This window comes from Oculina patagonica, chromosome 7 (assembly GCF_052425735.1).
Source record: "Oculina patagonica isolate OP01 chromosome 7, crgOcupat, whole genome shotgun sequence".
Taxonomy (NCBI): domain Eukaryota; kingdom Metazoa; phylum Cnidaria; class Anthozoa; order Scleractinia; family Oculinidae; genus Oculina; species Oculina patagonica.
The window spans coordinates 26,674,383-26,695,005 of record NC_135764.1 but is presented as its reverse complement, the minus strand read 5'-3'; the positions used below and the strand labels follow the sequence as shown (position 1 = coordinate 26,695,005).

At 37.9% G+C, this 20,623-nt stretch overlaps 1 protein-coding gene and 1 long non-coding RNA gene across 2 annotated transcripts in view; both read left to right on the top strand.

Annotated features, from left to right (window-relative positions):
• Nucleotides 1–20,623, top strand: part of LOC144660428 (uncharacterized) — an 84,639-nt gene that overhangs the window by 47,897 nt on the left and 16,119 nt on the right. The window contains 1 exon segment of the mRNA XM_078521042.1: nt 15,022–18,240. Within this exon segment, the coding sequence (XP_078377168.1) occupies nt 15,022–18,240 (3,219 nt within the window).
• LOC144660555 (uncharacterized) lies at nt 4,368–6,999 on the top strand. The gene is made up of 3 exons (XR_013572110.1): nt 4,368–4,409; nt 5,761–5,826; nt 6,961–6,999. It is a non-coding gene; the product is annotated as an uncharacterized LOC144660555 (long non-coding RNA).

The window sequence follows — 20,623 nt, the reverse complement described above, 5'->3', positions numbered from 1 at the left end:
ACATTTTAGCTGTATCTCATATAAAGGGGGCCGTTCATTTAATCACCTGCGATCATTTACGGTCGTCCAAGTTTTAAAGCGATTGCTAGCTTCAATAGACTGTCCACAGCCTCTCGATTTTTCAACGCAAAAACGCAAAAGGAAGCGAGCGCGCGGGGGGAGGGGGGCGCTCATCGATCGAAAAAAGACACGAAAAAATAGAGGGCTGTGGACAGTCTATAGCTTCAAGAGCGTCTGAGTGTTCAGTCCTGACAGGGTTGCTTCGACATCACTGTCCCGCGATCGCTTACTAAACGACTGGGGTGATCGACGCATTGAGACGATTAGGTGAAAACAAATAGCGAATAAAAATGATGCAAAAATTATATGTTCTCGTTTCTTGAAGATGTATGATAATTTTGGACCAGGGGAAAGCGGACCCACCCCCTCTCCCCAGCTCTTCAGCAGAATTGTTTGTTACGGGATGACGTAATATGACAATTTGCTGCTTTCTTAGAATGTCGGGAAACCCCCAAATGATTTCCGGTTTCACTTTCTAAACTGAACTGTACTTTGAAAAGATTCGATTCGTGCCTCCCCGCTGTGGTAAGTAGAATTCTCTTTGCCTTATTCTGCCTTAAATCTTATCCAGTTAATACTTGTAATATATAGTTAGATTTCGAAGTTATTAACAAAGCATAAAATGCCAACTAATCGCAAGTAAACGTCAAAAAGCGATCATTTTCTTTAAGATCGGAGCTGTTTGCCTCGGTAAACATGTACACAGCTGGGGGAATGAAATCGATCAAATCGTGCAAAGAGCGTTATAATATGAACACAAATTCACGGTCTCTTGTGTCTTGATTTAAAAGGGAAGTACAACGGACCGAACAAGAACAAGAACAAGAGTCGCAACACTTCCGTCCCTAAAGCTGAAATACAAACTCGTTTGACGAATTATTGACAAGATTACAGTTAAAATTTTAATGTCTGAATGTTACAGTATTTGCTTGGCAAAGGGTTAAAACACTTCTCAACGGCTACAATCCCAGACATAACCTCTTGGGAAGGTTGCACATATACACCGCAATTTCAAAAACTTCGACATAAATGTAGTCTCTAGGTAGCTACACAAGATGTTTGGCCCCCCCTCTCCCCCATATCAATGTTGAAGTATTTCTGAACATTATGATAGACAATATGCTGTGATTGAGGTCTGTAGGTAGACTTCAACATTGAATGAGGGGGGAGGGGAGCGCAAACTTGACGACCTTCCCAAGGGTATTGACAGGGATTGTAGCTTTCTTTAGTACTTTTTCATAGCGTTTTACATTTTTTTCCTACTCAATGTGCTGGATTGAGAAAATACATAAAAAATTGTAAATACCCTCAAATCGTAGCTTTTGGAAGCAGATACCATTCAATGGACTATGATAAATATTTTAATTTTCATTGGAAAAGATTTGCATCACTCGCGTGACTAACTTTTGTTTGCATGCAAGCGCTAACACGACCTCGTTCCCAGTCACGCGACACAAAGAAAGTCACGCAAATGAACGCTCCAGAAGCGGAAACTAATTTGACTTATCAGGCAACAGGACCTGCTCAAATTTGCCTCCTCGTTATTTATTTGCAGCAAATAACCTTAGTCTCCTTATTGTTGACGCGTTTTGATTTTGGTTTCATTGTGAACACACAACAAGAGTGGTGAGTGCAATTCTGTTTTGGAATATTGAATGATTAATCGAATTGTTATAAAATTCTATACCTTTACGTCACTTTTAGGTATTTTCGCCCTAAGCAATGATCGGAACAATACATTTTAAATTATAACCGAAGAAATAGGGTTAATGAATACTGTTAAGAATAGGGAAGCCATCTCAAGATCATCCTGCTTGATGTGTGATTGACGTAATAATAATCTGCTTTCTTGGGATGTGGGGGAACCCCCTAGTGTTTCCGATTTCACTTTCTAAACCGAACTGTACTTCGCATTCGCCAGTGGTAAGTAGAACGTCGTATACTGCCTTTTTATCTTGTCCAGTAAATACTTGTAATATATATTTTCATATCGACGTTATAAACAAAACGTGAAACGCAAAAAAATCGCAAAAAAAACATAATTTGCCTTAAGATCGAGAGCTGTTTGTTTCGGCCACCATGTAAAGGCGGAAGAAGTAAAATGTTCAAATCGTATAAAGCACGTTATAAAATGACACAGAAAGAACGTCCACAGTCACCCGATCTCTTGTCTTGATTTAGGAATGAAAAACTACAATAGACCAAACAAAAATTTGTCTTCGCAACATTTCGATCTAGATCAGTATAAACTGAAATGCGAATTCGTTTATTTATAAATTACAAAACACACAGGCAAAACATCAGTGGAAATTATTTTCATAGCTGTAGAACTTACATGTTTCGAGTAAGTTACAGTATGTACTTAAAAACCGGTCATAACACAGTTTAGCGAATAGTTTTCTTTATGCTTTTTCAAGGAGGTTTAACTTCGCTGCCTACTGAATTTGCATTTGTGTTCCTTTATATGCAAATAAACCACATTCTGCTTAATTTCGTTTTCAGTTTCATTTTGATCAGTACTGGACAGTACTCTCGGGAAAACCGTGGAACACGGTAAGTCTTACTTTAAACTGTATATTTTGGAGATGAAAACCTTTAAATAGGCGATGTTAAATATTTTAATATCTATTGGAAAAGATTTGTATCACTTGCCAGACTAAATTTGTTGGAAGTTCAGCACGCGACACCTGCAGAGAAAGTCACGCGAATAAACCGCTCCAGTAGTAAACTGTGTCGAGTAATCAGGCGGTAGAACGAGCAAAAATGTTTCTGTCTTCGTTAACATTTTGCAACAGACATTCCGTTTTTGTTGATACATTTCAAGTTTGGTTTCATTCTGAATACACAGAAAGACTGGTGAGTGCAATTCTGTTCTTAAATTCTTGAATTTAAGAAAAATTTAAGTTTTTAAATTATGAAATGATTATTAAAAATGCTAGACGTTTCTCGGAAATTTTATGAATACAAAGCACTGACCTGAATACTGAATATTATTACTTGGAAGTACACAAGATTGATGATATAGTCACAAAGATTATTCTATGGTAAAAATGCCTATTTTACCTAAGGCCATCCCAATAAAATGTTTCGTTTCCCATCGCCCGTCCGACCCATTTTTTTCGAAAAGTAAAAAAAAAAAAAATTCCAGATTCACTAGTTAAAGAAGCAAGTACTTCAATTTACAAGCACACGATCTTGTTTTATTAACAACGATTGGTATATGATGTCTTTGTCTTTAATAAACATCGATACTACGTTATTTAAAGACTGTTTAGACATTTGATAAGGAATAACGAACGAAAAGACCACGTTTTCGAGTTGACTTTGTAATCAGGCTTTCTTACTTAGCAGCCCGGCCTTCTCTGGAACCCAAGTGTTTTTTTTTTTTTTTTTTGCCCGACCGACCGACCCATCATCACAAAAGACGGGGCGATGGGAAACGAAACATTTTATTGGGATGGCCTAATTCTAAGATGAACGATTGTATACCAAAGTGTATTTAGTGTAGTGCTCGACACTAGTCCATACAGTTCCGGACAAATAATGTCCAGGTAGACAAAAGAGTACCACATGATCTGAAATGCAATTTATATACGTAGCTAAAACGCTCTATTGTCGGAGTCGCGAGCTGAAGCGGAAGGACAAGCCAATCACAATGCTAGTTTTCGCGCCCTCCCAGTTCTTCTGGGAAACCCCTGAGTGTTTTCAGTTTCATTTCACTTTCTAAACCGATCAGTTCTTCGCATTCGCCTTGGTAAGTAGAACGTCGTATACTGCTTTCTATCTTATCCAGCTAATACATGTAAAATATATTTCGATATCGATGTTATAAACAAAACGTGAAGCGGCAAAAAATCTCAAAAAGCTATCATCTGCCTTAAGATCGAGAGCTGTTTGTTTCGGTCACGATGTAAAGGCGGCAGAAGAAAATTGATCAAATCGTGCAAAGCCCGTTATGAAATGACAAGGAAAGAACGTTCACAGCCTCCCGATCTCCTGTCTTGTTGTAGGAATGATAAATTACAATAGACCAAACAGTCATTCTTAAGTTGCTTCATTTATCTTCGCAACATTTCGATCTAGATCAGTATTAACTGAAATGCGAACTTGTTTATTTATCAACTAGGAACATCAGTGAAAATTATTTTCAAAGCTGTAGGACTCACATGTTTGTAGGTCACAGAATGTTACAGCGTATAGCTTTCGTAAAGCCTATTATAAGGAGTTTTAACTTCGTTGCCTACTGAATTTGCTATTTCAGATAAACCACATTCTGCTTAATTTCGTTTTCAGTTTCATTTTGATCAGTACTGGACAGTACCCTCGGGTCGGGAAAACCGTGGAACACGGTAAGCCCTACTTTAAACTGTATATTTTGGAGGTGAAAACCTTTAAATAGTCGATGTTAAATATTTTAATACCTATTGGAAAAGATTTGCATCACTTGCCTGACTAAGTTTTGCTGGAAGTTTAGCACGCGACACCTGCAGAGAAAGTCACGCAAATAAACGCTCCAGTACTAAACTGTGTTGAAACTTGAAATGCATTAATAGAAAGAAAGTCTGCTGCAAAATGTTAAAAACCTAAGCGTGCTAAAATGTTCCTGTCCTCGTTAACACTAGTAGTACAATTGCTCTAATTAGAATGACAAAAAGACAAAGTGAAGGATTCTGGTAGTTGTAGTTTAAATGACGCTATCATGCAAATCGCTAATTCCGGGAAACTCCCGAGTGTTTTCCAGTTTCACTTTCTAGACCGAACTGTACTTCGCATTCGTCTTAGTAAGTAGAACGTCGTATACTGTTTTTTTAATTTGTCCATTAAATACTTGTAATATATATTTCAATATCGACGTTATAAAGAAAACGCGAGGCGACAAATAACTGCAAAAAGCCATCAAATATCGAGCCATCAAAGCCATCAAAGCCTAAAGATCCAGAGCTGTTTGTTTCGGTAACCATGCAAAGGGCGGAAGAAGAAACTTGATCAAATCGTGTAAAGCACGTTATAAAATGACAAGGAAAGAACGTTCACAGTCTCCTGATGCCCTGTCTTGGTTTAGGAATGAAAATTTACAATAAACCAAACAAGAACAGACCTTATTAAGTTGCTCCATTTCGGCTTCGCAATATTTCGATCTAGATCAGTACAAACTGAAAAGCGAACTCTTTATTTATTTACTAGAAATATCAGTGAAAATTATTTTCAAAGCTGTAGGACTTACAAAATAATTTGTAAGATACAGTATGTACTTAGAAAACGGTCATAACACCGGTCAGCGAATAGTTTCCATTTTTTTTTTGTCAAGGAGTTTCAACTTCGGTGCCCACTGAATTTGCATTTGTGTTCCTGAAATTGCAGATAGAATTTGCAGATAGATCACATTCTGCTCTATTTCGTTTTCGGTTTCATGTTGATCAGTACTGACCAGTACCCTTGGGTCGAGAAAACCGTGGAAAACGGCGAGTCTTACTTCAAACTGTAGATTTTGGAGGTGAAAACCTTTAAATAGGGGATTTTAAATATTTAAATACTCCTGAAAAAGATTTGCATCACTTGCGTGACTAAGTTTAGTTGAAAGTTAAACACGCGACACCTGCAGAGAAAGTCACGCAAATAAACGCTCCAGTAGTAAACTGTTTTGAGTTATCCGGCCGTAGAACGAGCTAAAATGTTTCTGTCTTCGTTAATATTTTGCAGCCGACATTCTTTTTGTTGATGCATTTAATTCAAGTTTGGTTTCACTCTGAATACACGGCAAGACTGGTGAGTGCAATTCTGTTCTTAAATTCTTGAATTTAATATTGAATTATTAAAAATGCTAGACGTTTCTCGGAAATTTTTATGAATATAAAGCATTGATCTGAATACTGAATATTATTACTTGAAAGTACACAAGTTTGAGGATGTAGTCACAAAGATTATTCTACGGTGAAAATGCATATTTTACTTAATTCTAAGACGAACGATTGTATACTGAAGTGTATTTGGTGTAGTGCTCGACACTAGTCCATACAGTTCCGGAAAGCAATTTGTTTTCCTCGATCGAAAACTTAATAGACCTTTTAAGCTTCGGTTGTTTGTTGTCCCATTTCAGACCACGCGATGTTACCCTTGAAAATAATTTATTTCAACATGAAACACAAACTCACGTGGAAATGAATGAATAATGTCCAGATAGACAAAAGAATAAATCTCTAAAGAGTACCACATGATCTGAAATGCAATTTATATACGTAGCTAAAACGCTCTATGGCCGGAGTCGCGAGCAGAAGCGGAAGGACAAGCCAATCACAATGCTAGTTTTCGCGCCCTCCGAGTGCTTCTGGGAAACCCCTGAGTGTTTTCAGTTTCATTTCACTTTCTAAACCAAGCAGTTCTTCGCATTAGCCTTGGTAAGTAGAACGTCGTATACTGCTTTCTATCTTATCCAGCTAATACATGTAATATATATTTCGATATCGATGTTATAAACAAAACGTGAAACGGCAAAAAATCTCAAAAAGCTATCTGCCTTAAGATCGAGAGCTGTTTGTTTCGGTCACGATGTAAAGGCGGTAGAAGAAAATTGATCAAAATTGATCAAAGCACGTTATGAGATGACAAGGAAAGAACGTTCACAGTCTCCTGATCTCCTGTCTTGTTGTAGGAATGATAAATTACAATAGACCAAACAGTCATTCTTAAGTTGCTTCATTTATCTTCGCAACATTTGGATCTAGATCAGTATTAACTGAAATGCGAACTTGTTTATTTATCAACTAGGAACATCAGTGAAAATTATTTTCAAAGCTGTAGGACTCACATGTTTGTAGGTCACAGAATGTTACAGCGTATAGCTTTCGTAAAGCCTATTATAAGGAGTTTTAACTTCGTTGCCTACTGAATTTGCTATTTCAGATAAACCACATTCTGCTTAATTTCGTTTTCAGTTTCATTTTGATCAGTACTCTGCATGGTACTGGACAGTACTCTCGGGTCGGGAAAACCGTGGAACACGGTAAGTCCTACTTTAAACTGTATATTTTGGAGGTGAAAACCTTAAAATAGGCAATGTTAAATATTTTAATATCTATTGGAAAAGATTTGCACACTTGCGTGACTAATTTTTGCTTGCTGGAAGTTAAGCACGCGACACCTGCAGAGAAAGTCACGCTAATAAACGCTCCAGTACTAAACTGTGTTGAAACTTGAATTGCATTAGCAGAAAGAAAGTCTGCTGCAAAATGTTAAAAACCTAAACGTGCTAAAATGTTTCTGTCCTCGTTAACATTTTGCAGCAGATTTTCTTTCTGCTAATACATTTCAAGTTTGGTTTCATTCTGAATACACAGCAGGATTGAGGAGTCTTCAATTTAATATTGAACTATGAAATGAATTATTAAAAATGCTACACATTTGTCGGAAATTTTATGCCTACAAAGCACTGATCTGAATACTGAATATTACTTGGAAGTACACGAGATTGATGATATAATCACAAAGATTATTCTGTGGTGAAAATGCGTATTGTACTTAAGACTAAGATGAACGATTGTATACAAAAGTGTATTTGGTGTAGTGCTCGACACTAGTCCATGTTGAATGAAGAATAAAGTTCCTGAAAGCAGTTTGTTAGGAATAAAATACAGTTGTTGGTATCGAGTGGTTTATTTGTGGACATGGACATTGGTTCACACTAGCGTTATGTCCATGTCGTTATGTCGTTATGTCGCTAGTGTGAACCAGGCCTAACATGAAACGATGACAGGATACATAATTATTTATCCGTCACCTTAAATATAATTTGTTACTTATGCTAGCTACGAACATGACGTGATATGATAATCTGCTTAATGTTTGGAACTGGCCTCCACTCTTAATTGTTCTACTTTCGAACTACGATTTTCATCGTGGTATGTGCACCTCGTATTAAATGTCGCCTCAATCTTAACAGTTTACAATTTATAGTTGTCCGCGACAATTACACAACACAAAGCAGTCAGTTATCTTGAGCAAAACCGATAATTTGTATCGTAAGCTGTCTGGTTAGGTAAAACCACGTAAATCCGATCGCGATGCAACCTATGTTATATAATGAACAATAAATAGTATTTTATTATTTAAACCACCCCCCCCCCCCCATAAGGTTTTTTCCAAATGTTGAAAAGAGGATTTGATCTACAATGCTGAAACTTTCAGTAGCTGTTCATTCATCCTTTACAGAAATTTTTATATGTCAACCATGTGTTCATGATATTTGACGTTGCCATGGCAACGTCATAAATACAGGCAGGTCTTGCCAAAAATCGTCATTTTTAACATTTTTCTTTATTTTTTCCAGTTATTTGAAACAGAAGTGCAAGATTTGTTTATTTTGTTTGCGGAAGAAGAAAATTGGTCCAATCGTCAAACGAGCGTTATAAAACGACACAGAAAGTGCGTTCTCGGACTCTCGTGTCATGATTTAGGAGTGAAAAATTACAACAGACCGAACAAAAGAATCCTTTTTTAAGTTGCTTAATTTGTCTTCGCAAGACTTCGATCTACACCAGTACAAACTGAAATGCGAACTCATTTGTTTATTAATCAGAAACATCGGTGGAAATCATTTTCAAAAATGTAGGATTTACATGATTGTAACTTACAGTATGTACTTAAAAAAACGGTCATAACACAACTCAGCGTATAGTTTTCCTTATCCCATTTTCAAAGAGTTTCAACTTCGTTTCCTACTTGCATTTGTGTTTCTTTAATTGCAGCATAGTTAGTAGATAAAGCACATTCTGCTGAATTTCATTTTCGGTTTCATTTTGATCAGTGCTGCCCAGTAATCTTGGGTCGGGAAAACCGTTCAACACGGCGAGTCTTACATTAAACTGTAGATTTGGGAGGTGAAAACCTTTAAATAGGCGATGTTAAATATTTAAATACCGACTGGAAAAGATTTGCATCAGTTGTGTGACTAAGTTTTGCTGGACGTTAAGCACGCGACATGGGCAGAGAAAGTCACGCGAATAAATGCTCCAGTGGTAAACTGTGTTGAGCTATCAGGCGGTAGAACGAACTAAAATGTTTCTGTCTTAGTTAACACTTGATAGCAGACATTGTTTTTGTTGATGCATTCAATTTCAAGTTTGTTTTCATTCTGAATACACCGGCAAGAGTGGTGAGTGCAATTCTGTCTCGAGTTGAATATTGAATTATGAAATAAATTATTAAAAATGCTAGACGTTTCTCGGAAATTTGTTGTATACACAGCACTGATCTGAAAACTGAATATTACTTGGAAGTACGAGAGATCGATGGTATAGTCACAAAGATTATTCTGTGGTGAAAATGGCTATTTTACCTAAGATTAAGATGAATGATTGTATACTTAACAATTATTCCATGAGCCCGCGTTGGATACGAGGTGGTAAATAGCCAACTCGGCACTTCGCGCCTCGTTGGCTATAAAAACTCGTATCCAACAAGGGCGAATGGAATAATGGTTTTATTAAATTCTTCTCAAGTTTAAATCGACTGGACATTTCATTTTGGTGTAAACGAAGTGATAGTATGAGGAGGCGCGAAAATTTCTGACGCGGTGTTCACATCTTAAGTTGAATGAAACATAGTCGAGGAAATCGAGCGAGAGAGTTTTCTCAGTCCCAAGATTTTCCTCGAACAATCCCCTCTAAAGTCGTCTAAATATCCTGGAAATTGTGACAACAGTTAAGATTTACGAGAAGATCCGAAGCAAAAGCTTTTCTAGAAACTACAAGTCTTATGCAAGTCGAACGAAGCAAGTGTTTACATTGTACTTCTTTACGGCTCCAAGGCTGTCATCAAGACTGCTATATTATTTGAAGCGAAAGTGAGCTCAAAGTGGAACAGGTTTATTAAAGTATATATATATATAAAAGGACAAAACCAAGATTGAAAGGTAACAAACTTTACTGAAGTGCTAAGCCTAGTTTTATGACGTACACTGAATGAAACTGTGTCAGTTTGCCGTTCTTTGGTAAATTATTTGCTGGTTTTCTACTTTATTCACTCGCTCTTGTTGTGCGTTTTAAAGTATTATTAATTAAACTTTTCGCATCTATCCTTTTATTTTGCGTAGTTAAATTTACTATGGCATTTCTGTGGTTTTTGTAGGCACTGCTAATTATTTCTTGTTCATAAAGCTCGCCAAATTTGCTGTTAACAACCATTTTTTTTAATGGAACTGTCGGTTCCCGCAGAAACATTTTACGCTGCATGAGCGGCACTTGCCGCACTCATTTCCCATATAAGGTCAAACATAGGTATACGAGCTGATAACCGGGATTCAGTGAACCAATCAGAAAGTTAGAAATGCAATATTCGAGGTTGAGAATTTAATAATAAAGAGTATTTGGTGTAGTGCTCGACACTAGTCCATGTTGAATGAAAAATACTGCTTCGGAAAGCAATTTGTTGGGAATAAAATACAGTTGTTCGTATCGAGTGGTTTACTTGTGGCAAAGGCTTATAACATGAAACGATGACAGGATACATAATTATTTATCCGCCACCTTAAATATAATTTATTACTTATGCTAGCTACGAACATGAAGTGATATGATAATCTGCTTAATGTTTGGAACTGGCCTCCACTCTTAATTGTTTTACTTTCGAACTACGATTTTCACCGTGGTATGTGCACCTCCAATTTAATGTCGCCTCAATCCTAATAGTTTAGAGTTTATAGTTGCCCATGACATTTACACAACACTGAAAAAGCAGTAACCGATCTTGAGCAAAACCGATAATTTGTATCGTAAGCTGTCTGGTTAGGTATAACCCCGTAAATCCGATTGCAATGCAACCTACGTTATACAGTGTATAATGAACACAAATAGTACATTCACGGTCTGTCGTGTCTTTATTCAAGAATAAAAGATACAACATATTATTTATCTTCGCAACACTTCGGTCCCTATGAAGCTGAAATGCGAACTCGTGTAATATTTTTTTTTAATAATAATCTAAACTTATTAAAGCGACTTTTGTGGAAATTATTTTCAAAGCTATATGACTCCCCCGGCCTGTCTATATGTTACAGTGTACAGTATGGGGCCCAGTTCTCGGCCACTTTTGACGTAAACTTGTATTTCTTAACTCAGAAGAACCGCAGGAACTTGAAATTTTGCCCAGAGTAAGCTACATTATTCAGCTTTTTGGTGTAAAGCTTTCGGCTTGTCAACGCATAATTTGCCCGAGCAATAATAAAAATAAGTGTTCCGTTTGTGGGCCCAGTTCTCGGACATCCGGACCCAGTTCTCGGCCACCGAAAAGCTTGTGCGTGATTTTCTGTATAATCAAAGTCTCTTCGAGATATCGACGTTTTTGCATGGAGTATGAGTCGAAGGTTTATCCTGTGCATTGTTCTTCGAACTTATCATTACAGTTTCTTTGTAGTTTAGTTTAACAATTTCCTATCTTCGCGGAGGAAATGCAGCCATATAATTTTGTCAAAAATGGCTCGTCCGCGCCGGGTATTTATACACATATTCCTTAACATATTACACAAATAAACATGTTGTAAAGCCGATTCATGCAACATTGCTGTCATTCCCTGTCAACGCAAGGTCACGTCCCTAACGACCTAGGCTGATGACGAAATAGAATGTGGCCTAATTTTTAACCGCTCCTAAGCTAAAAGAAGCCCCCATCTCTTGCATTTGTTTTAACTTCAATAATATCTTTGAAAAGAGCGAGTTTTTTGGTATGGTTTATTTTTGACGTTTGTAATTTTTAAACGATGTAAGTGCTAGTGATTATTTATTTGTGTTTTAGTTACGCAATCCATTGTTTGTGCGACGCTTTTTATAGATCGCCTTTCAGACACACGTGCGTTGAGATAAGAAAGCTGACATGTCACTTTTAAAATTGTTATATAACGTTTGTAAATGTGACAAGTCACGTTTTTTTCACGAGATCGCAAGTGATCACCCACAGCGGAAAGTAATCCCTTGAGAAATTAAAACAATCCCTCAGAGAAATTAAAAAAGTCCCTTGAGAGTTTACAAATATGTGGTTCCAAATTTTGACCACATAACCCCTATTCTACGTTTTTAGCTTGTAAACAAGCAAAAACGTCGAAAAAAGGCTCAATTAATGTCCACAGTCATAGAATCTCTCTGTAAACTTATTTATGTCATGTCGATCCCAAATTATTTTAAAAGACTTTGTTTTACTTTGAAAAGAAGGTTTTTAACACGCCTAGTTGGTTGCCTATGTGCAGGGTCTGGAAAAACCGCCGAACTACGTTGTGTGACTAATGCATTTAGATGGTTTATTTTGCAGTTCTTTGCAGTGAAAAGGTCTTGAAAGAGTTAGGTGTTGTAGAAATAATAGAAAAGAAAAAAGTCAGCTCAAAACTTAAATATGTAATTGAACTTTATTTTAAAACATTTCTTTCACTATTCTGGCTCAGGCAGATGAAATTTTAATAAAAACAATAGCACTAAACTGTGATAGCGCGCAGGGTGGCCGAGAACTGGCAAATACGCAAAAGTCGTACGGAAAAATTTCGAAGTAAATGAAGACCAAAATATACAACGCTTCAACAAAAAGTTAACTTAAGGCTTCATCCATGAATTTTAAGGAACCGTAAACAAACAAGATTTCGAAAAAAATAAATTCACCTACCTTCGCATGAACTCGACGTGTGAGCTTTCTATAGCGTGTTGAGGAATCAAACTCAAGATACTTAGAGCACAAGAATCATTCTATCGTTTGAAGGAAATAACTCAGTTTTCTTTTAATTCAACTGTGGCGTAAAAAGACCCGTTGAACACAAAGTGGCTGAGAACTGGGCCCCATACTGTATACTCAGCAAAGGGTTGGATTTCACTTCAGCGGCTTCTTTTCTTTACGTATTTTTCATGGATACTCAGCTTCGTTACATCTACTCAACTTGCATTTGCGTTCCTTCTTTTGTAAAGCCCCACCTGGTTTATTTCGTTTTCGATTTCATTCTAGTCAGTATTGACCACTACTGCTGGTCGGAAAAAACGTGAAACACGAGCACGGTAAGTCTTCAAACTGTAGCTTTTGGAGACAAATACCTATGGGAGGGAGGGCGGGGCGCGACATTTGAACTGTAGTCGTGGTGTTTTACCGTCGAAAGACCTAGAACTGTCGTGCACGTTGAAGGGAACGGCTAATATTGCACCCCTACACTAATGGGAGAGCCATGACTGGATAATTAGCATTTCCACGGGACTTATGACTTGCATGCATAATAAAGTACTTTGCAAATGACTTTGAATAATCGGAAAATTCTGTACCATTTGTTTTTTTCTCCCTTTTCCAGTCTCCTAGCCAACAACGGAAAAGCAATAACCGGAAACTAAATTAGTTTCAGTCAGCCTAAACAGCGATTTCATTAGCCTGAATAGGAAGGAAGGAAGGAAGGAAGGAAGGAAACTTTATTTAACCAGGGTGGCCCATTCAGCAACGAGGCTGGTATCCACTGAGGCCCTGAGACAATAAAATTTGTATAAGATAAAAACGTTAAAACTAAAAATAAAAAATTGAACAAATGTTTGTAAAAACTTTAAAAAGCATTAAAATTAAATCTAAAGAAAACAAGACTCAAAAAATAACATTTACAAATAAAAATGCCTAATTATCAAGCTTTTAAAATCATTTAAGGACGGGACACTTTTATCATAGGCGGGTAATGAATTGTAGACTTGACAGTGGTAAACTTAATGACTTGATAGTGGTAAACTGTCAATAAAGATTTGGGTTACATAATTTGCTTAAAAATTTTCAATACTGCTTTTTAGTTACACCGTTACGCGTTTTGCTAGCAACCCAGGCCCGCGTCCCCCTAGACCAAGCGGTCGGGAAACGCGTTTCTCGACGGCTGGTTTAGGAGGACGCGGAGTCTGGGAACGACAATGCTAGCAATCATGTTGAAATACTGAGTATCTTCTAACAAATCTTTAATTTGATTGTTTTCAACTTTGATTTTTTCACCTTGATTTTTATGTTCTCTGCAAAAATGTTTGAGATTTCAGTCAATCATTTTAAGGATAAGATTGGGTCAGTTGATTTTGAACAATAAAGTCAAATTTAAAAACGCAGCGCACACGTGTTTGTAGAGCAGACATCTTTTGTTTCACTTCCGAAATTCGTGTTCGTCATAATAATAATAATAATAATAATAATAATAATAATAATAATAATAATAATAATAATAATAATAATAATGATAATAAATAATGATAATGATAATGATAATGATAATGATAGTATTAGTGATAGTGATAATGATAATGATAATGATAATGATAATGATAATGATAATAATAATTATAATAATAATAATAATAATAATAATAATAATAATAATAATAATAATAATAATAATAATTGTAATTGCTTACTTATGGACGGGGAAGGAAAGTAGGAGTAAAAGCAGGTTCCTACTACCTTCTGTAGGGACGATAGGGAAAAGGCAGGGTTTCGAAATATTTGGAGCGACTTTCCATTTCTTAACGTCGATTTCTTTCTATGATATAAAAGCATTACTTCTACATTACACCTCTATTTTGTTTCTTTCAATGTTTGTTCAATTATTCTTTCTTATTTGTCACAGGGCTAACTCAGCAGGACGTCATGGTCAACTTAGAAAACGTTTTCAAGTCATTCTTCATTGTCATAGGCCTAGTTATCGCAAGGTTTCTTCTCAACACAGGTCGCTGTCTAAAAGCCATTGAGTTGTGTAAGGAATGTTTGATTCTGTTGACTGATGTTAAAGAAATAGAAGAACAGTATGTCAAACTATTTAACGCGAGAGTCTATGAATCAATGTTCGTTGCATACTGTCTTATCGGTGATTACACAAACGCAACAAAATACGGCAGGAAACTTCTTGTGGTTTTTCGCGATTCGGGTGAACGAGCCAAACAAGGTCACTTTACCCTTGCTCTAGCAAATATATATAAGCAACAGTGTAAGTATGTAGAGGCAAAAAAACTGTATGAGAGATCAATCAATATAATGAAAGAAACTTGTGACAGAAAAGGTGAAGCAAAAGCTTACGGACAACGTGGAATTATGTCTTATTATCTTGGGGAATTCGACACGGCTAAAGAGTATATGGAGAAAGCACTTGCGATCAGAATTGAAATTGGTGACAGAAGAGGGCAAGCAGTAGATTACGGAAACCTAGGAACTGTGTTTCATTCTCTTGGTGAATATGCAAAAGCTCAAGAATACATCGAGAAAGCACTTGCGATCAGAATGGAAATTGGTGACAAAGAAGGACAAGCAGCCGATTACGGAAACCTAGGAACTGTGTTTCATTCTCTTGGTGAATATACAAAAGCTCAAGAATACATCAAGAAAGCACTTGCGATCAGAATGGAAATTGGTGACAGAGAAGGACAAGCAGCCGATTACGGAAACCTAGGAAGTGTGTTTAATTCTCTTGGTGAATATACCAAAGCCCAAGAATACCATAAGAAAGCACTTGCGATCAGAATGGAAATTGGTGACAGAAAAGGGCAAGCAGCAAACTACGGAAACCTAGGAACTGTGTTTCATTCTCTTGGTGAATATACAAAAGCTCAAGAAATCATCCAGAAAGCACTTGCGATCAGAATGGAAATTGGTGACAGAGAAGGGCAAGCAGCAGATTACGGAAACCTAGGAAGTGTGTTTAATTCTCTTAGTGAATATTCTAAAGCCCAAGAATTCCACGAGAAAGCACTTGCGATCAGAATGGAAATTGGCGACAGAAAAGGGCAGGCAGCTGATTACGGAAATCTAGGAAGTGTGTTTAATTCTCTTAGTGAATATTCTAAAGCCCAAGAATACCATGAGAAAGCACTTGCGATCAGAATGGAAATTGGTGACAGCAAAGGGCAAGCAGCAGATTACGGAAACCTAGGAACTGTGTCTCATTCTCTTGGTGAATATACAAAAGCTCAAGAATACATCGAGAAAGCACTTGCGATCAGAATGGAAATTGGTGACAAAAAAGGGCAGGCAGCAGATTACGGAAACCTAGGAAGTGTGTTTAATTCTCTTAGTGAATATTCTAAAGCCCAAGAATACCATGAGAAAGCACTTGCGATCAGAATGGAAATTGGTGACAGAAGAGGGCAAGCAGCAGATTACGGCAACCTAGGAAGTGTGTTTATATCTCTTGGTGAATATTTGAAAGCTCAAGAATACATCGAGAAAGCACTTGCGATCAGAATGGAAATTGGTGACAAAAAAGGGCAAGCAGCAGATTACGGAAACCTAGGAAGTGTGTTTATATCTCTTGGTGAATATTTGAAAGCTCAAGAATACATCGAGAAAGCACTTGCGATCAGAATGGAAATTGGTGACAGAAGAGGGCAAGCAGCAGATTACGGAAACCTAGGAAGTGTGTTTATATCTCTTGGTGAATATTTGAAAGCTCAAGAATACATCGAGAAAGCACTTGCGATCAGAATGGAAATTGGTGACAAAGAAGGGCAAGCAGCAGATTACGGAAACCTAGGAAGTGTGTTTATATCTCTTGGTGAATATTTGAAAGCTCAAGAATACATCGAGAAAGCACTTGCGATCAGAATGGAAATTGGTGACAAAAAAGGGCAGGCAGCAGATTACGGAAACCTAGGAAGTGTGTTTAATTCTCTTAGTGAATATTCTAAAGCCCAAGAATACCATGAGAAAGCACTTGCGATCAGAATGGAAATTGGTGACAGCAAAGGGCAAGCAGCAGATTACGGAAACCTAGGAACTGTGTCTCATTCTCTTGGTGAATATACAAAAGCTCAAGAATACATCGAGAAAGCACTTGCGATCAGAATGGAAATTGGTGACAAAAAAGGGCAGGCAGCAGATTACGGAAACCTAGGAAGTGTGTTTAATTCTCTTAGTGAATATTCTAAAGCCCAAGAATACTATGAGAAAGCACTTGCGATCAGAATGGAAATTGGTGACAGAAAAGGGCAAGCAGCAGATTACGGAAACCTAGGAACTGTGTTTCATTCTCTTGGTGAATATACAAAAGCTCAAGAATACATCGAGATAGCACTTGCGATCAGAATGGAAATTGGTGACAGAGAAGGACAAGCAGCCGATTACGGAAACCTAGGAAGTGTGTTTATATCTCTTAGTGAATATTCTAAAGCCCAAGAATACCATGAGAAAGCACTTGCGATGAGAATGGAAATTGGTGACAGAAAAGGGCAAGCAGCAGATTACGGAAACCTAGCAAGTGTGTTTAATTCTCTTAGTAAATATTCTAAAGCCCAAGAATACTATGAGAAAGCACTTGCGATCAGAATGGAAATTGGTGACAGAAAAGGGCAGGCAGCAGATTACGGAAACCGAGGAACTGTGTTTCATTCTCTTGGTAAATATGCAAAAGCTCAAGAATACATCGAAAAAGCACTTGTGATCAGAATGGAAATTGGTGACAGAGAAGGACAAGCAGCCGATTACGGAAACCTAGGAAGTGTGTTTAATTCTCTTAGTGAATATTCTAAAGCCCAAGAATACTATGAGAAAGCACTTGCGATCAGAATGGAAATTGGTGACAAAAAAGGGCAGGCAGCAGATTACGGAAACCTAGGAAGTGTGTTTATATCTCTTGGTGAATATGCGAAAGCTCAAGAATACATCGAGAAAGCACATGCGATCAGAATGGAAATTGGGGACAGAAGAGGGCAAGCAGCAGATTACGGAAACGTAGGAACTGTGTTTCATTCTCTTGGTGAATATACAAAAGCTCAAGAATACATGAAGAAAGCACTTGCGATCAGAATGGAAATTGGTGACAGAAAAGGGCAAGCAGCAGATTACGGAAACCTAGGAAGTGTGTTTGAATCTCTTGGTGAATATGCGATAGCTCAAGAATACATTGAGAAGGCACTTGCAATCAGAATGGAAATTGGTGACAGAGAAGGACAAGCAGCAGATTACGGAAACCTAGGAACTGTGTTTATATCAGTTGGTGAATATGCCAAAGCTCAAGAATACATTGAGAAAGCTCTTGCGATCAGAAATGAAATTGGTGACAAAGAAGGACAAGCAGCAGATTACGGAAACCTTGGAAATGTGTTTCTTTCCCTCGGTGAATATGCGCAAGCTAAAAGGAATCTTAAAAAGTCACTTTCAATATGTAAAGATATTGGAGACGTTGAGAAGGAGTGTAAATGTTTTAACTCCCTTTTTTATGTGGAGCTATCCCAAGAAAAAATCCTGGAAGCATTTAACTATCTGTATCAGAGTGTCAGAAAACGGGAAGAGTTGCGAGATTTCCTTGAAGGCAACGATCAGTTTAAGATATCATTTTCCGATGTTCACCATTTTTCCTACCGGAAACTCAGTGATTTCTTTTGTGCTTTCGGGAGGCCTAACGATGCCCTTTGCGTTGAAGAAATGGGACGGGCTAGAGCGCTAGCGGACTTAATGGCAGCTAAGTACTCTCTTGAAAGCAAAAAAATCGTAGCTTTCCCGCATTTATGGATTGAAAACATTATGGAAAAAGAAAGGTACTGCACTTGTCTGTACATTACTTATCACGGTCACGATGTACTCGTTTGGGTTCTCAAAGCAAACAGAGTTGTTTCTTTACGAAGATTTGAAGTAAACGCAGAGATTGTTGGTGCCGGATTAGTACCTAGTTTGGATGATTTTTTTGCTAAACGTTTCCGCAGCTTTGGTGTTCTACCTGAAGAGAATTGTGAAGACCGATCTTTAAATGAAATTGAGCCAAAGTTGGAGTCTTCACAAGAAGAGAGCATTGTATCTTCGCGACTTGTTGAAGAGGACGACGAAGAAAGTCATGTTACCGAATCTAGTCTTTCTTTGTGTTACCGAATGGTTATCGGTCCTGTGGTTGATTTACTTGAGGGGCCCGAAATTATTATCGTTCCTGATCGCTTCTTGAACCAAGTTCCATTTGCAGCGTTAAGTGATGAAGGCGGCAAATATTTATCAGAGTCTTTCAGGATCCGCATCGTTCCTTCTTTGTTAACTCTCAAGCTCATCCAGAACAGTCCAGCAAACTATCACAGTCAAATTGGTGCACTGATAGTGGGTGATCCTAAAGTTGGTCTGGTGTTTTACAAGGGACGTCTTGAAAACTTCACGCCATTGCCTTGTGCCAGAAAGGAAGCGGAGATGGTTGGACGACTGCTGGGCGCTCAGCCTCTGTTGGGCGAGTGCGCGACAAAGCGGGCTGTACTTGATGTGATAAGTTCAGTGAGTTTGATACACATTGCTGCACATGGCAATGCAGAAAGAGGAGAGATTGCCCTTGCACCAGCTGTACGGGCTGCTTCTAAGACTCCTCAAGACGTCGACTACCTATTGACGATGTCTGACATTTCGCGAATTCAACTACGAGCGAAACTGGTGGTACTTAGCTGCTGTCACAGTGGTCGTGGACAGATTAGAGCCGAGGGAGTTGTTGGAATCGCACGGGCGTTCCTAGGATCCGGTGCACGGTCGGTACTTGTGGCATTGTGGGCCCTTGGGGACAGTGCAACAGAGCAGCTCATGAATAATTTCTACGAGCATCTTGCTCATGGGGAAAGTGCCAGTGAATCTCTTCATGAGGCTATGAAGTGGATGAGAGAGAACGGCTTTCCCAAGATTGCCGACTGGGCACCGTTTGTGCTGATTGGAGATAACGTGACATTTGATTTTGGAAAAGAAAGTAAGTGTTTTGATGATGTATTCTTATCTACAGTATACCAAGTACGAGGTAAATCAAAATTTTAAACAACGTCCATCTTATTACTCGGGAAGAGGTCAGATTATCAAAGGTCGGTTGAGTCTGTGGCAATTTTGATCACGAAGCAAAGCTTCCGAGATTGATGAGAGGCGGCTGTATTTGCAGCATAGAAAAATGATTTTAACTTGGCTGCTGTATCCCGATCAGGGAATAATTTGTGCTTTAGCTAAATAATTTTGACTCAATGTAAGGTTACTGTGAAATCTTCTTTTAGTCCCTCTCTCAAATAAAGTTTCATCGGAAATTTTGCAATTTTTGAAGACCTTGCCCCTCTCCAAGAAGATCCCTTACCTACATGTTAGATCATGACAACATATGAACAGGGAGACAGGATGACTGTACACCCTTAAAGTTATTCATCCACCTGATTTACCTAATATTGTTGCTACAGTATTTTGTGCGCAGTCAAAGGGCACTAAATACATGAAAAGGTCCACTTGATTTATTTTATACTGATGTATCGTAACTGATACATGGTTAAAAATAGGCCCTCTCTTTTGAAAGCCCTTGTAAGGTCTAAGAAAGAAATTAAGCCTAGGGGCCTAATTGAGCTTTTACGGTAATTGATCGTGACTCGCGGATATCTCTCTATAAAGATCACCTTTCTACAACGGTCAGGATTTTTTTCGTCTTTATAGTGCGCTGATTATGCACTTTACTCGGCATGTACTAAAAGCTAAAGCGAATGAAACGATCCGAAACCACCGAAACGAGCAAAACCCATTACCATTATTGAGAATTGACCGTAAACAGACTAAACCTTAGTGTTATCCAGGCTAACAGGAGTGGTATTTAGGCTAACTGGTGTGCAAGGGTTTC